This window comes from Mobula hypostoma, chromosome 17, assembly GCF_963921235.1.
Source record: "Mobula hypostoma chromosome 17, sMobHyp1.1, whole genome shotgun sequence".
NCBI lineage: Eukaryota > Metazoa > Chordata > Chondrichthyes > Myliobatiformes > Myliobatidae > Mobula > Mobula hypostoma.
This window is the reverse complement of record NC_086113.1, coordinates 14765173-14781897: the sequence shown is the minus strand read 5'-3', so window position 1 is coordinate 14781897 and position 16725 is coordinate 14765173. Positions and strand designations below refer to the sequence as shown.

The 16725-nt window shown below is 41.1% G+C and overlaps 1 protein-coding gene across 3 annotated transcripts in view; it reads right to left on the bottom strand.

Annotated features, from left to right (window-relative positions):
* The window catches only part of nsun2 (NOP2/Sun RNA methyltransferase 2), a 35137-nt gene extending 20894 nt beyond the window's left edge, over window positions 1-14243 (bottom strand). The window contains exons 1-5 of one of the 3 annotated variants that reach the window (XM_063069593.1): window positions 13988-14243; window positions 10534-10691; window positions 5593-5697; window positions 5408-5513; window positions 4214-4285 (exon numbers count right to left, since the gene is read on the bottom strand). In XM_063069593.1, coding sequence (XP_062925663.1) covers window positions 4214-4285; window positions 5408-5513; window positions 5593-5697; window positions 10534-10691; window positions 13988-14059 — 513 coding nt within the window. In that variant the 5' untranslated portion in view covers window positions 14060-14243. Of the gene's footprint in view, window positions 1-4213; window positions 4286-5407; window positions 5514-5592; window positions 5698-10533; window positions 10692-11372; window positions 12119-13384; window positions 13642-13987 lie in introns of those variants that run through there. The other 2 variants (XM_063069594.1, XM_063069592.1) reach the window with 2 other exon arrangements.
* Between the last annotated feature and the right edge of the window lie 2482 nt (window positions 14244-16725).

Genomic DNA, 16725 nt, shown 5'->3' with positions numbered 1-16725 from the left:
TTTCTGCAGAACAATCTTTAAGGAACATTGACTTAAGCCACATCAAATTCAGCTTTACAGTAATATATTTAAGCAAAATTCTATAATAAACAATTTTTCATTAAAACCAATAATTAGTTTTGAACCCAAGGAAGTGGTTAAATCGCACAATCCTGCTCCTAATTTGATAATTTAAGTCTCAGCCATCTCCTACCCAAGCAATTGTAGCTACCTGTCATCTTTTGATAACACATCTTCCATCCCTTCCATTACGTCTTAAAAAAAAAGCCTGGTTTTCTTCACAAACTTCATTCCTTTTTATTTATTTACATATATGTCCCAACTTTTAAACACAGTGTATTTAATTTTTCTTTTACATCTTTCTACTAAATGCCTCCAGAGTTCAGTTACAGTAAACCAAAACTACTTTGAAGGTTAATACTACCGTGGTTTTTTAATTTCCATACATGGATTTATTTATAAAGAGTAGCTCTAAATTAAACAAAAACATACACTTTAGAAGTGTTCCACAATAATAAATATAAAAACAACACCAGGAAATTATAGGCCCCTGAACCTGATATTACTGGCAGGAAAGTTATTGGGAGGCATTCTAAGGGACAAAATATACAAGTATTTGGATAGACATGGACTGATTAAGCATAGTCAGCATGGCTTATGCATGGTAGGTCATATCTAACCAATCTTAAGAGTTTTTTGAGGAAGTTACCAAGAAAGTGAATGAAGACAAGTCAGCAGATATTATCCACGTGGACTTTAACAAGGCATTTTACAAGGTCCCACATGACAGGTTAGTCAAGGTTGTTCAGTCGCTCGGTAGTAAATTGGATTATACATTGGCTTTGTGGGAGAAGCCAGAGTGGTCGTAAAGGGTTGCCTCTCTGACTGGAGGCCTGTGACTAGTGGAGCACTGCAGGGATCGGTGCTGGGTCCAATGTGGTTTGTCATCTACATCAACTATCTGGATGATAATGTAGTTAGCTGGATCAACAAATTTGCTGACGACAGCAAGATTGGGAGTATACAGGTACATAATTCGTTGAATGTGGTGTCACAAGTAGAAAGAGTCATAAAGAAAGCTTTTGGTACATTGGCCTTCATAAATGTATGAAGTACAGGAGCTGAGATGTTATGTTGAAGTTGTCTAAGACAAAGCTGAGGCCTAATTTGGATTATTCTGTGTAGTTTTGGTCACCTACCTACAGGAAAGACGTAAATAAGGTTGAAAGAGTTTAGAGAAAATTTACAAGGATGTTTACTGAAGGTCCTGAGTTAAAAGGAAAGATTGCATAGGTTAGGACTTTATTCCTTGGAATGTAGAAGATTGAGAGGGCATTTGATAGAAATATACAAAATTATGAAGGGTATATAATATGGTGGAATTCTTCATTAACATGGAGAGTGACGTAGTTAATTCAGAAACAAAGGTTCTGAACTTAAAGAGGGGTAACTTTGAAGGTATGAGACGTGAATTAGCTAAGATAGACTGGCAAATGACACTTCAAGGATTGACGGTGGATATGCAATGGCAGGCATTTAAAGGTTGCATGGATGAACTACAACAATTGTTCATCCCAGTTTGGCAAAAGAATAAATCAAGGAAGGTAGTGCACCCGTGGCTGACAAGAGAAATTAGGGATAGTATCAATTCCAAAGAAGTAGCATACAAATTAGCCAGAGAAAGTGGCTCACCTGAGGACTGGGAGAAATTCAGAGTTCAGCAGAGGAGGACAAAGGGCTTAATTAGGAAGGGGAAAAAAGATTATGAGAGAAAACTGGCAGAGAACATAAAAACGGACTGTAAAAGCTTTTATAGATATGTAAAAAGGAAAAGACTGATAAAGACAAATGTAGGTCCCCTGCAAACAGAAACAGGTGAATTGATTATGGGGAGCAAGGACATGGCAGACCAATTGAATAATTACTTTGGTTCTGTCTTCACTAAGGAGGACATAAATAATCTTCCAGAAATAGTAAGGGACAGAGGGTCCAGTGAGATGGAGGAACTGAGCGAAATACATGTTAGTAGGGAAGTGGTGTTAGGTAAATTGAAGGGATTGAAGGCAGATAAATCCCCAGGGCCAGATGGTCTGCATCCCAGAGTGCTTAAGGAAGTGGCCCAAGAAATAGTGGATGCATTAGTGATAATTTTTCAAAACTCGTTAGATTCTGGACTAGTTCCTGAGGATTGGAGGGTGGCTAATGTAACCCCACTTTTTAAAAAAGGAGGGAGAGAGAAACCGGGGAATTATAGGCCGGTTAGCCTAACGTCAGTGGTGGGGAAACTGCTGGAGTCAGTTATCAAGGATGTGATAACAGCACATTTGGAAAGCGGTGAAATGATCGGACAAAGTCAGCATGGATTTGTGAAAGGAAAATCATGTCTGACGAATCTCATAGAATTTTTTGAGGATGTAACTAGTAGAGTGGATAGGGGAGAACCAGTGGATGTGGTATATTTGGATTTTCAAAAGGCTTTTGACAAGGTCCCACACAGGAGATTAGTGTGCAAACTTAAAGCACACGGTATTGGGGGTAAGGTATTGGTGTGGGTGGAGAATTGGTTAGCAGACAGGAAGCAAAGAGTGGGAATAAATGGGACCTTTTCAGAATGGCAGGCGGTGACTAGTGGGGTACCGCAAGGCTCAGTGCTGGGACCCCAGTTGTTTACAATATATATTAATGACTTGGATGAGGGAATTAAATGCAGCATCTCCAAGTTTGCGGATGACACAAAGCTGGGTGGCAGTGTTAGCTGTGAGGAGGATGCTAAGAGGATGCAGGGTGACTTGGATAGGTTGGGTGAGTGGGCAAACTCATGGCAGATGCAATTTAATGTGGATAAATGTGAAGTTATCCACTTTGGTGGCAAAAATAGGAAAACAGATTATTATCTGAATGGTGGCCGATTAGGAAAAGGGGAGGTGCAACGAGACCTGGGTGTCATTATACACCAGTCATTGAAAGTGGGCATGCAGGTACAGCAGGCGGTGAAAAAGGCGAACGGTATGCTGGCATTTATAGCGAGAGGATTCGAGTACAGGAGCAGGGAGGTACTACTGCAGTTGTACAAGGCCTTGGTGAGACCACACCTGGAGTATTGTGTGCAGTTTTGGTCCCCTAATCTGAGGAAAGACATCTTTGCCATAGAGGGAGTACAAAGAAGGTTCACCAGATTGATTCCTGGGATGGCAGGTCTTTCATATGAAGAAAGACTGGATGAACTGGGCTTGTACTCGTTGGAATTTAGAAGATTGAGGGGGGATCTGATTGAAACGTATAAGATCCTAAAGGGATTGGACAGGCTAGATGCGGGAAGATTGTTCCCGATGTTGGGGAGGTCTAGAACAAGGGGTCACAGTTTGAGGATAGAGGGGAAGCCTTTTAGGACCGAGGTTAGGAAAAACTTCTTCACACAGAGAGTGGTGAATCTGTGGAATTCTCTGCCACAGCAAACTGTTGAGGCCAGTTCATTAGCTATGTTTAAAAGGAAGTTAGATATGGCCCTTGTGGCTACAGGGGTCAGGGGGTATGGAGGGAAGGCTGGGTTCTGAGTTGGATGATCAGCCATGATCATAATAAATGGCGGTGCAGGCTCGAAGGGTCGAATGGCCTACTCCTGCACCTATTTTCTATGTTTCTATAGATAGTGTAAATATAAGCAAGTTTTTTCCCCCACTGAGGTTGGGTGGGACTACAACCTGAGGTTATGGATTAAGGGTGAAAAGTGAAAAGTTTAAGGGGAACATGAGGGGAAATTTCTTCACTTAGAAGGTCGTGAGAGTATGGAATGAGCTGCCAGCATTAGTGGTGTATGAGAGCTCAACTTCAACGTTTAAGAAACGTTTGGATAGGTACATAGATGGTAGGGGTACAGAGGGCTATGGTCCCAGTGCAGGTCGATGGGAGTAGGCAGTTGGCCTGTTTTTGTGCTGTTCTTTGCTATGACTCTACACAACATTGCTATGGTTAGAACTGTTGCCACATACCTCCAAAGCCCCAAGTATGGTCAGGGTCTTTCATTTTCCACCCAAATTCCAAAAGCATTCTAATCAGTAGGTTAATTGGCTTTATCACAATTTGTGCTTAAAAATGGTAGCCAAGAGATTCAAAAGAATGAAAAACAGGATACTAGATGGAATGGGTGTGTGATGGTCAGCACAGATAGACTGGGCCAGCCAGTTTCTGAGCTCTACAACTCAATCCCACGTACCTTGTGATGAGGCTTGACATCGAGAAGCAATGGAGGGATCATGCTGACAGCTTCTTGACGACTGATATTTCCCTGGGGAAAAGGGACAATTCTATGAAAACATGGGACAACCTCAAGACAGTACAACACCATAATATGAGAAGTGGTACAGTATCCAGAGGATAAAGAACCTAAGTATTTTAAAGTATTCTACTTTAGATAGAATGTAGACATCTTGAACTTCAATCCATGCATACTTAAATTTGCAATGTCATAAAAATCACAATAGGAAACTACATGCCAGTTCTTTAAAATAATCACTCAACATGGCCCTCCACCTGCGTTTCTTTTTATAACCCTGCCATTTCCTCCTCTTCAGATGTATGTACTGTTATCACACTTAGCACCCAGGGCACGTTCTCAGAAATGAAAATAAGCATAAGCACAAACTAGCAACAACTACTCTTCCACGCATTCTGTCCGTGTTTGTATCACATGCAGCCAGTCTGCAACAATAGCCTTAGTCATGGTGCTAGCAAGGGTGCAACCTTTAGACCCCAAGATGGCAATACGTAGCTACATCATTTGCCCCAGCTTGTCCAATCATCCTTAGCAGATAGCCACTGTACGTTACCTTAGTGGTTCAGTTACACTGAAATTGTGGCAAGTTAGCTGAGGGTCAGCCCTTTGCCAACACTTCCAAAGCATGAAATGGTCATCATTATCATGAGCTTCTTTCAACATCGAGAAATCTCTGGGCCAGGGAGGGATATGCAGCCGAACAGAGAGGGGGAGTCAGAAGCTTCTGTCACATCCATCAGGATACAGGATCAGAAGATTCAGCAACACACAGAATTGCTGCTGCCAGTCCTTGACACTCACCACACTGGCCAGGCTAAACCACTGAGTTTCATAACTTATTGACTCACTCTGAACTAAGACGTGGTCAGGGAAGGGATGGGAGGGGTGATTGTTCAGTTTCCAGAACCAGAATTGCTGTAACAAGTCAATGCTCTGTGATGTGTATCTGAGCACAGTAACAGCTGCTTTCAAATCTTTTTACTTACTTTGTAATCTAACTTTTTCAGGAGTGTGCTTGAGATCTTTGCAACTCTTGTAACCAAATTACATAACATCATTCCCTTGCACACTTGCGATGTTCCCTTATCATCTTAGCAGGCTGTCTTTTAAAGTGAAACATTCCGGAATACTTACAGACTCAGTCTCACTAATAAGGAATTGATGGAACTTCTCCAAGACTGGTGACTTCCTCAGCATCTTCCTGCTAATGTTAATTTGCCAAGCCAATTCACTTGGATACCTGCATGGAAAAAATCATTTTTACAAGTCTTCTTACGTGGATAACTTCAGCAGCACTAATATTGTTGAACATTTCTTACCAGCTCAAGGGCTGTGGAGCTTCAATCCTTTGTCCTTCCACCTCTAAATCTTGTAGTTCTTGAAAGTATTTGTTTTTTAGACAATGCAAGATTTCTTCTGCATGACTTTAAAGAGAAAGAGGGAAAAAAAAAGTTACAACATTTTATGCAAGAAAATAAAGTTCCTTCTCTGTCAGAAACTTGCGATTCTGATAAAGGGTCTTCAACCTTAACTGTGAACTGCTTTCTCATTTCAAATGATGTTTGACTGGCTGAATTCTTCCAATAATTCTGTTTTTGTTTCGGATCCCAGCAGCTCACCTGTTTTCTTCCTTCTTACTTAGGACTGGAAAATTGCAAACATCACTCCACTCTTTAGGAAGGGAGGGAGGGGCAGAAGAAAGGAAATTATAGGCCAGTCAGCCTGACTTCAATGGTTGGAAAGTGTTGGAGATCATCAAGATGAGGTTGAGATACTTAGAAACACATAATAAAAATAACAACTTTTTTAGAATATAGAAGTAATGATGTACTGCTGAGACTTTATAAGGCATCAATCAGACTGTGCTTGGAGTATCTTGAGCAGTTTTGGGTCCCTTATTTAAGAAAGGATGTGCTGGCATTGAAGAGAGTCCAGAGGTGGTTTATGAGAATGATCCCAGGAGTCAAAGGGTTAACAGATGAGGAACACTTGATGATTCTGAGCCTGTACTTGCTGGATTCTCATTGAAATCTATTGAATATTAAAAGTCCTAGATAGAGTGGATGCGGAGATGATGTTTCTTAGGGTGGAGGTCGTCTGGGACCAGAGGAGGCGGCCTCGGTATAGATGGATGTCCATTTAGAACAGAAATAAGTGGGAATTTCTTTAGCTGTGGGTAGTGAATCTGTGGAATTAACTGTCACAGATGGTTGTGCAGGCCAAGTCATTGGGTATGTTTGAGACAGAAGTTGATAGGTTCCTGATTAGTCAGGGCATCAGAAGTTATGGGGAGAAGGCAGGAAAATGATGCTGAGAAGGATAATAAATTAGACATGATGGAATGGCAGAATGGCCTAATTCTGCTCCTATGTCTTGCGGTCTTCTAAAAATAAATGACACAAACGTTGCAGGAAGTACCACAAAATAAAATCTTGCTCAATAACCTATGGAAATACATTTTAAATTAAAGAAAACAACTCTTTTGGGAAAGAACTTCAATTTTGAATGCATTTATATACAAGTTATACTAAAAGAAAGGCCAATTTATTGTAGAGCAGACCAAAGGTATATTGATCCAGGACCTGGAAACAGCCTACTTCACATGCTGACTGAGTCAGCATGCCATTTGCATTTCATGTAAGCTTCCATCTATAACACTATCATCATACTTTGTTGTCTCGTATCAATCCGCATTCATTTGGCACGGAATTTACATATTCAATTTAAATAATGTCAATACCTAACAACTATTTAAATAAACTAATTTAAGATAATATAGCCCATGGACTTAGGTTAGTAGTATTCATGCTGACAATCTTGTTGGGCAATATCAAACTTTAAGAAGAAAAATAACTTAATACTTACTATTACCTTGGCTGTTCTCATAGAATCTCACAAAATATATGACACCTCAATTCAGTCTCTTACTTCTGCACTGGTCAATAACGTGGTCCCAACTTTATCACATTTTTTAGCATTGTGCTTGTAGCCATACAGCTACTGTTCTCAATTAGATATCAATGTACTTGTCAAAACTGCGGAGGTGGTTTTCTCAGTCTACTAAATTTTTAAGATAGCAGTTCCAATCCCACAGGCTGAAAAAAATTCTGCACCTCCCCACTAACCCTTCTAGGAACTGCAATTAGTCCACACCATCAGACTATTTCCTTTATCAGACTCTGCTAAAAGAAACATGTCATTCATACTTACTCTATGTCATTTCAAATGTACATGCCTCAAATAATTTGGTCTGTGTTCAAAGAAAACAATCCTAGCCTGTCCAGTCTTTCCTCACAAGTTAAAAGCTTACAGCCCTGGGAACGTTCTCAAATTATTTCTGGAGGCTTTCAATCGCTTTCCTATCAGATAGTAGTCAGAACGGTATGCAATTCTTGACCTGTGGTCTAGCCAACCACTGGTGAGACCATGGGAGTATGGTGAGCAGTTTTGGGCCCCTTATCTCAGAAGGGTTGTACTGACACTGATGAGGGTTCAAAGGAGGTTCAAGAAGATGATTCCAGGATTGAATGGCTTGTCACATGAAGACCATTTGATGGCTCTAAGCCTCTACACACTGGATTTCAGAACATTGAGGGGTGACCTAGTTGAAACCAATCGAATGTTGAAAGGCCTCGATAGAGTGGATGTGCAGAGGATATTTCCTATGGTCCAGGACCAGTGGACACAGCCTCAGAATAGAGGGATGTCCTTTTAGAATAGAGATGAGGATGAATTTCTTTAGCCAGAGAGTGGTGAATCTATGGAATTCATTGTCATAGGCGGCTGTGGAGGCCAAAGTCATCAGGTATATCTAAGGTAGAGGCTGACAGATTCTTGATTGTTCAGGACAAGAAGGGATACGGATAGAAGGCAGGAGATTGGAGCTGAGAGGGGAAATGGATCAGCCTTGATGAAATGGCGGAGCAGACGTGATGGATCAAATGACCTAATTCTGCTCCTCCATTTTATGAACATATGGTCTAATGTTGATTTCAGTCTCTTTAACTAAACCAAGTATTCCAACTGGACAAGATGGGTGAAGGAATCACAATGAAATACAATAACGTTGAGTATGGCTGCAGAGCAACACTAAAAGGGCATGGAATGAGATCCAAAGGATGCTGAGGGATGGGAGAAAAATGGATGGAGCCTAGCAGTTTGTATCAAAATGAAAAGAGAACATGTTCAGTTACAAACTCAGGATGATATGGATTGTGAAAAATATAGATGAGCGACAGCTGAACAAGTGAAAAATGACTAGGAGAATGGTGACAAATTACGAAGTCAGTGTGACAGAGACAGTAGAAAATCTTAAAGAGTAAATCTGTGCATTAGCTGAAAACTTGAGAAAACAAAGGCAGAAGTGTGTAAGAATCGAAGTGAACTATATGAAGCTAAGAGACGAACAGTACAAACGGGCAGAACAGGGTCCTATCACTGATTCACCAATCCCATCCCACCCCTGAGATATATGCCCTACACCAGGCAATAATCCAAAGCAATGCCTCTATCCGAACTTCGAGGAATTACAAAATGGATGTGACACCGACATGACAGTGACCTCCAGTAAGTCAAAGGATTGGCAGCCATGCCTTGACTAGCTCCAATGAAGACCAAGTGAAGCTGTGCAGGAATGGCAGTGGATCCTAAGAAAGAAGGTAAGTGCTTTCCCATCAACTTGCTGAAGCCAAGGAAATTAATACATGGTTCAAAGAGATTCCACATTCTAAAAAAAGTTTGATAGCTGGACTGAACTTTCCGGTCCAACACTAACAGATTGGGAAAAGGTAATCGGTTGCGAGCAAAGGAATTCCAAGGATGTCTCTGAATATGAGGAGGAATGCTACAGGATAGCATGGTTGAACTACTCAACAGTGTGAACATTAACTGAAGTTAATAGTGGAATTTGACTATAATTCACTGAAGTCAACCTTCACGGATGGCCTAAAACCAAATGTTGCCAGAATGGTCAGGTTAACAAAATCAAATTAGAATGAACCCAACACCTTATACAGCCAATTATTGAATATTATTAATAGTGAGTATCATTAAATAGATGGAAGTTTGACTAAGAGCAGAAATGGTGAACTCCTGCTGACCAATGAAAAAAGCAAGACCAAATCCCTAAAGGAGCGCGTCACCGTTGTGATAAAATGCTACATTGGATAAAAGTTGTTGGGCCAAAAAAACAAGGTGGTCAACAGAGACAGGCTCAACCATAAGCTGAACCATTCACTCCACCAATGTTGGAAGACCCTGGCCTGATGGCACTGTTTCAGCAAATGACTACTGATCAACAAAGGCAACGCTTTGACATAAATAACGTCATTTCAAAACTTTAAAAATGACAAACTCCTCTGCAGCTCGTTCACCCTAATCAAGTGAAAAACAGTCTTTGTTTACCCGACTGATTGAAAATGAATGTACTGATTTCTTATTAGATACTGGAGCTGATCTAATATGTATAAACAAAACTATTGTCCAAAAAGGCAACATACCACTGACCAGTATTTTCAGAGATGTGCACACAAGGCTGGGGGACAGGAAATGACTCTATCCAAATCCAGACCAGCTGAAGTGTGGCTTGGTTCTCATCTATGAGAATGGGAGACATCTCGCAACCTCTCCTTGGAATGGATAACTTTCTGACCTGAGTTCATGAAGGGTGCCTGGGGCATTATGCAGTTGGTCAAACCTGAACTAATAAATCACCCAATAAGGTCAAAAGACAAAAATGACTGTGGCCTGCTGTAATGAACCCTGTCAAGTTTACTAGAAGGGTACCCCTTGTATATGCAGCAGTTTCCTCACAAGAACTTCACCTTATTCTTGACTTGTGAAGATGACAATATTATCTCTGGATGCAACATTGCCAATTCCTACTGACTGTGGCCTGTCAGTCAGCAAGTCAAAGCTCTAATTACAAAGGGATACAAAATGAAATGATTTCCATATGCATTTATGTAAATCAGCTGAACTAACATTTCAAGTCAAGGAAACGTTAATTCTGCATCATATTTGACAGGTACTGTCTGGCCTGCTGAACACTGCCAACATTTTGTTTTTATTTCAGAATTTCAGCATCTGCTGTACTTTTGTTTTGGACAGAGGCCAACACAAAAGTAAATGTTCTGCTTTTCAGATAAAACAGGCTGCAAAGAACACAAACATTGTTATTTAGCTTAGTTTCATAACAGTACACATTAACAGTATTATTGCAATCACAATAGAAAAATAAACTTATCTTCTAATTCAATTACCTCTTGTATCCAGTTATCCGAAAAGTAGCTGGCAAAGGCGCTCTCATGGTTGCCATAAACTGATCCCACTCCCCCTCAGGAACAATCTTTTGCCCTTGGTAATATTCTTCATAGAGTTTATTTTCTTTAATAATTTCTTGGTAGCCAGCTCCCCAACCCTGTAAAATACAAAGGATTATACAACTTATGGCAGGAACATTGTACTTTCAACTACAGAACAAATACTCCAATCTTCACCGTAATTATGATGTAAAGGTTCCTTTGCATGGCACAATGGACAATCAATATATTGTACACATACAGTCATACAGCCATGAATTATGGAAACAGGCCCTTCAGCCATGCTGATTAAGTTCTCTATCTGAACCAGTCCCATTTGGCCCATTTCCAAAGTACATTTATTATCAAAGAATGTATAAATTATACACCCAAAGAACCCAATTTAAAAAAAGACCATACCCACTGTGCAGAGAAAGAGGAAAAATAACACACATCATGACACAACAATAGAATCAGACAGCGTTCTGAACCAGACTGAGTCTTAGATCTGCTCTCTGGAGCAACCAGAGCAGAATGCACAAGCCTCGATCTCAAGTTCATAATATTAGCAGGCAAAAATGCTGCAAAACTTGTAGAAATGACAGCCACCGGAGAGAGGAATGAACATCACGGGAGAACAAGTGACATCAGCCTGACCCTCCCCTCTGCACTCGGGCCTTCCAGTCTATCTGGGCCGACACTTAAATTGTCCAAGCACGGAGTAGTACCTCGCTCTAGGATCTGGCCCTGGTGCAGCGAAACACACAGACGGCAGAGCCAGAAGCCGTTCTCAATCTCACCAAATCAGCTTGATGCTTAATGCGATCCAAACTTGCATCCGGGTTAGGCAGACAGGCATCGAAACTCTTCCCCATTGACTCCTCTCCAAATCCTTCACTCCGGCAGCAACACCAACTCCATCTGTGAATGCATCTAGAAAACGTTGCATTCCAGCTTTGCGATACATCAGTACGACTCATCCTTCAAATCAGCTTCGCCTCTGCTTGCTTCTTGATTGTTTGCAGTGATATTTGACCACAATTTACTTCAGAAAAGGTGTTATTAGTAATGTCTGTAGTCATATTTCTTGACTAGTATAAATACCAGATTACCAGAAAGTTGTTGCACAACTTCAATAGCGCCATCTTAAACTTGAAGTGTATTCCACTACACTTCTTGCTTTATTTTGATCCAAATTACCAGAATTTTTTAAAAATTGTAAATGCATCCACCTCCACATTTGCAAGGCTGCACTGGGAGTTGCGTGCATAGTTTTGGTTACCGCATTATAGATAAGAGGTCATTAAGCTAGAAAGATTGCAAAGAAGACAGGAGGGCATAGATAGAGCAAATACACCCAATATTTTTCCGCAGGGAAAGGAAAGGAAAGCAAAGCAAAGCAAAAATTAGTGTATATAGGGTCAAGGTGAGAGGGGAGAGATTTCAAATGGCAAATCCCAACCTGGGGTCCATAGACCCCTCGGTTAATGGCAAAGGTCCATGGCATAAAAAATGTAGGGAACCCCAGCTCTAGTAGCTTGTTGCACATGCCCCCCACCATGTGTAGAAAAACTTTCCCCCTCAGGTCCCCTTCTCACCTTATACTGATGCCTTGTAGTTTTAAGACTCCCCTAATGGGGGGGGGGAGGGGGGAAGGGCAGAGTTTTGACCATTCATTTTATCTATCCTGTTTCCAATTGAGACACTTTATTTGGACTGAAGCCTCCAGAAACACTGATTGTTCTTTCTCTCCATAAATGTTGCTTGACCTGTTGAGCTCCACCAACACCTTGAGTCCAGCACCTGCAGTCTCCAACCTATTTCATTGCCCACTATACCACCAATTGTGGTGGCACCCACACACTTATTACCCATGCCAGTTATATACTCAGATGTCAAACAATGCACCCATCACTGATCTTTACAGCACACCGCTCTTCACTGGCCTGCAATCTGAAAAACAACTCTCCACCACCAACCAAGCCAATTCAGAATCAGATTTAACATCAATAGTATACATCATAAAATTATATACCCAGTTGGCCAGCTCATCCTAGATTTCCTGTGATCTAACCTTTCATGCAGGAGGATCTTGTCAAAGGCCTTGCTAAAAATCCACGTGGGTAATATCTGCCCTCACCAATCTTTGAAAAAAAGTCAAATTTGAGAGGCACGATTTCCCATGCACAAAGCCATGCTGGTCGTTGCTTTTCCAAAATGTTGGTAGATCCCGTCTCTCAGAATCCATCCTCTGTAGTAAAGTTCCCACCGCCGACATTCGGCAAACCGATCTATAGCTTCCTAGCCCGTGTCCTTACGCCTTTCTTAAATAAATGAACCACATTGTCTACCCTCCCGTCTTTCGGTACCTCCCCTGTGGCTAAGGATGCCCGTACACACGCCCTGTGGGGAGGAAAAAAGGCTTGGGCCAAGCACATGCTCTCTTGTAACGGGACAATTCAAACCACTATCTCTGAATCCAAACACTTTGTCCCAGAAATTACGTCCCCACGTTCCCCAACCCTACTTTCTGAGATTTGGGACGATTCCAGTTGTGGCCGGAGAGAAACTAGAACACAAGGTAAGCATCGGCAACGTGGATTCAAAACTAGAAGAGGCCTGCGAGAGAGCGTGAAACCATCAATGAAAGCAAATCAGATTTTAGATTAATTGGTGTGGCCCATCTGAAAGGTGCCGGAAACCCAACAAAACATTAATATACTACAGCCTGTGGCTTGCTGGCAGAGCCGGTTTTGAGGGTCATTTCCGGGCACAGAGTGATGGGGCCGCGCCCGACCACTTTAATACCTACAGGCTTGCGGTCGGTGTTTTCACGGTCTCTAGGTCTGTTCTTTCGCCTCCCCATGCTGCGGAGCAAATAAAGGAACCGAGGAAACGTGCTGGTACCGCTCACTAAATATGACAGGGAAGCGGGAAGCGGAAACCCGAGCCGCCTCCGCCACCGGGAGGCTGGAAGCTGGAGGGCGAAGCGGGTGGTGAGCCTGACACCAGACCCCGAGACACCAGCTCCCGAGACTACGCATGCTCCAAGGCCTTCCACGCCCGACGGCCGGCGCCGCGCATGCTCCGAAACAAACCAAACGCCCTTGGAACCGTTCGTGCATTCAAACAGCGCATGCTCCGAGGTAGCCCGCGCTAACTACCGATGCACTATTGAACTATCTCCCTACGTGAGGGTATCCTCCCCTCCAGATCACTTGTGAACCTCCCCTCCCTAACAACACAGTAAGTTTTCAGTCACCATTGTTCCTTATTAGTTTATTTTCTTCCTAACTCCAGATTATGAATTGAATTTAAATTTCACATCCACATGGCGCGATTTGAACTCCAGTCTCTTTACTGTTGCTGCAGTTGCATAGGCACCAGCCCTGTCAACCCTGGTACCTGTACCCACCAGTTTTGTGGCTTCTGAGATGCCTCTGCTTGGCCAGATTTGTGAAGGCTCAATGTAGAGTGCAAGGTACATTCAAAATTTACGTTTAATCCAGACAAACAACAGGAATTCTGCAGATGCTGGAAATTCAAGGAACACACATCAAAGTTGCTGGTGAACGCAGCAGGCCAGGCAGCATCTCTAGGAAGAGGTGCAGTCGACGTTTCAGGCCGAGACCCTCACGAGTCCTGACGAAGGGTCTCGGCCTGAAACGTCGACTGCACCTCTTCCTAGAGATACTGCCTGGCCTGCTGCGTTCACCAGCAACTTTTATGTGTGATGTTTAATCCAGTTAGTTATTGGTTAAAAAAACACCCAGTATTATGTTTTCCCATTTGATGTGTCACGAGAAAGCTCAAGTAATGTTTAATTATAACTGTGTATACATTAGTAAATCGATCTGTCTCATGCCATTTTACATTTCACCTCTGATGAGAAAATACATGTAATGCTAAATTATTATCTATTACCCCTCTCCTTGCATTGCACTGAAGCAAGTTAAACCGTTTTTACAATGCTGTTTACGTCATAAGTGTGCGCTGTTATTTTGTATTTCTGCACATTTTATCCAATGTCTATATTTCAACCTCTAACTTTATTTTTATTTAATTCTTTATTTTTTTTCATTGTTGGATGTTGGTTTTAGTGCATGTTACACCCTAACCAACTCACCAGAGCAAATTCCTAATACATATAATAATATTAATAACTTCAGTTATATAGCACCTTTCAACCATTCAGATGCAGGCTCAAAGTGCTTTACGTAGCTCAATATAGTCACAAAATATGGGACAAAATTAAAAATCATAAGTAAGGAGAAACATTATATAGAATAAAATGTAATTGAATATACCAAACTATATAAGTGTAATCAATGCCAATAAGAATTCAGTTATCTTATAAGTAGGTCAAATTTTTAAAAAGTAAGTTCTTCAAAGTGTTTTGAAACATTCCGCAGTACTAGCCTGGTGTATCTCAGTGGGTACAGTATTCCAAATTTTTGGTGCATAAGAGGAAAGGGGTGCATCACCAGTTTTTATGTGCTTGTCTCTAGAAACACTAAGCAAACCAGTATTCATGGATCTAAGATTACGATTAGGGATGTAAGGGGATAGACATTTCAAAGTATATGGAGGAGCTAGATTATTCAGAGCCTTATATACAATTAAGAGCATTTTAAAATTGGTCCAAAAGGACACAGGCAGCCATTGTAATGATGCCAAAACAGGTGAAATGTGCTTAGGTTTTCTTTTTGTAGATGTATATGGCGAATAAAGTTGATCCTTGAAGTTGAAGTTTCACAGTGCAATGCTCAGATAAATTGTTTCTCGTTGTAAAATTGGAAGGAATAAGATATGCTTTTGCAGGGTTGCTAACTGTGATGGAATGGGTTTAAGAACGTAAGGAGTAGGAGCAGGAGGAGCCGTTGCATTTGGGCCTTCAGGCGTTCTCTGCAATTCATCAAGATCATGGCTGATTTAACAGGATTTCACCCTCCTACTCTCTCCTATTTCACTTGGTTGCCTTAATATCACTGGACAACAATTTTTTTCAAAAGTGTTGCTTCCTCAGAATTGTTTTTGTTTATGATAGACTGCTTGAAGATGAACACAAATATAATTTCAGACTACTTCTATCACGTAGGAATTTGGAGAAACAACAAATTAACTTTTATTGAATACTGTGTGTGTTTAATTACATAATGGTGCTGATGTTTTGCAATAGTTCAACTAAGTTAAAAATGTTTTATTAATGATTTTCATTTGTACTTAGTGTCTGAGGCTTCTCGCTTAACTGTCCAACAATAATTCGCCAGCATTGATGGATTCCCGTCACCCTGGTGTCTTTTCTCCATGACCTCAATGTCCTGGTGAAACCTTTCACCATGCTCGTCACTAACAGCACCAAGATTTGCAGGGAAGAAGTCTAAATGGGAATGCAGAAAATGAATCTTTAGTGACATGTTGAATTTCATGGTTTTATATGCTTGAAGGATGCTTCCAACCAGCTGCATGTAGTTTGGTGCTCTGCAGATGCCGAGAAATATTTCAGCAACTTCCTTGAATGCCTTCCATGTGATTTTCTCTGGTCCCACTAGAAATTATTCAAATTGCCTGTCATTGGTGACCTGTTTGATTTGTGGACCAACAAAAATGCTTTCCTTAATCTTGGCATCAGTTATTCTGGGAAGCATCTGTCTGAAATATCAAAATCCTTCATAGAAATGTTCGTGCCTGGTGATAGCAAATTCCATCCTTACAGTTCTGAACCCAATAATTATTACTGAAACCGGTCCTGCCATGCAGCAGCCGGGCTGCCTAAGTATGTCCAAGCATGCCTGGACAAGGTAGGAAACTTTCCAGCTTACATTGTAGAAAACATTTTAATTAACTTGAATTATGAATTGAAATAATAAAGATAAGTTTATTAAAAAAAGGTGCGTGATAGGGAAATTTCATGGTGATTTTCATGATCAGTAGCCCAAAATTCATAAGATACACCTAAAGGTATTCAGGAAGCAAAATCTTTGTTGTCCAGTGTATCCAGAAAATATATGATCTGTTTTTTGAATAAATTCAATAACTGAGCCTCCGCAACTCTCTGACATACATAAAATATTCCAAAGATTCACCAACCTCAACATAAAGAAATTTCTATTCATCGTAGTCCCAAGTAACCTGCACCTTATTCTGATCCCT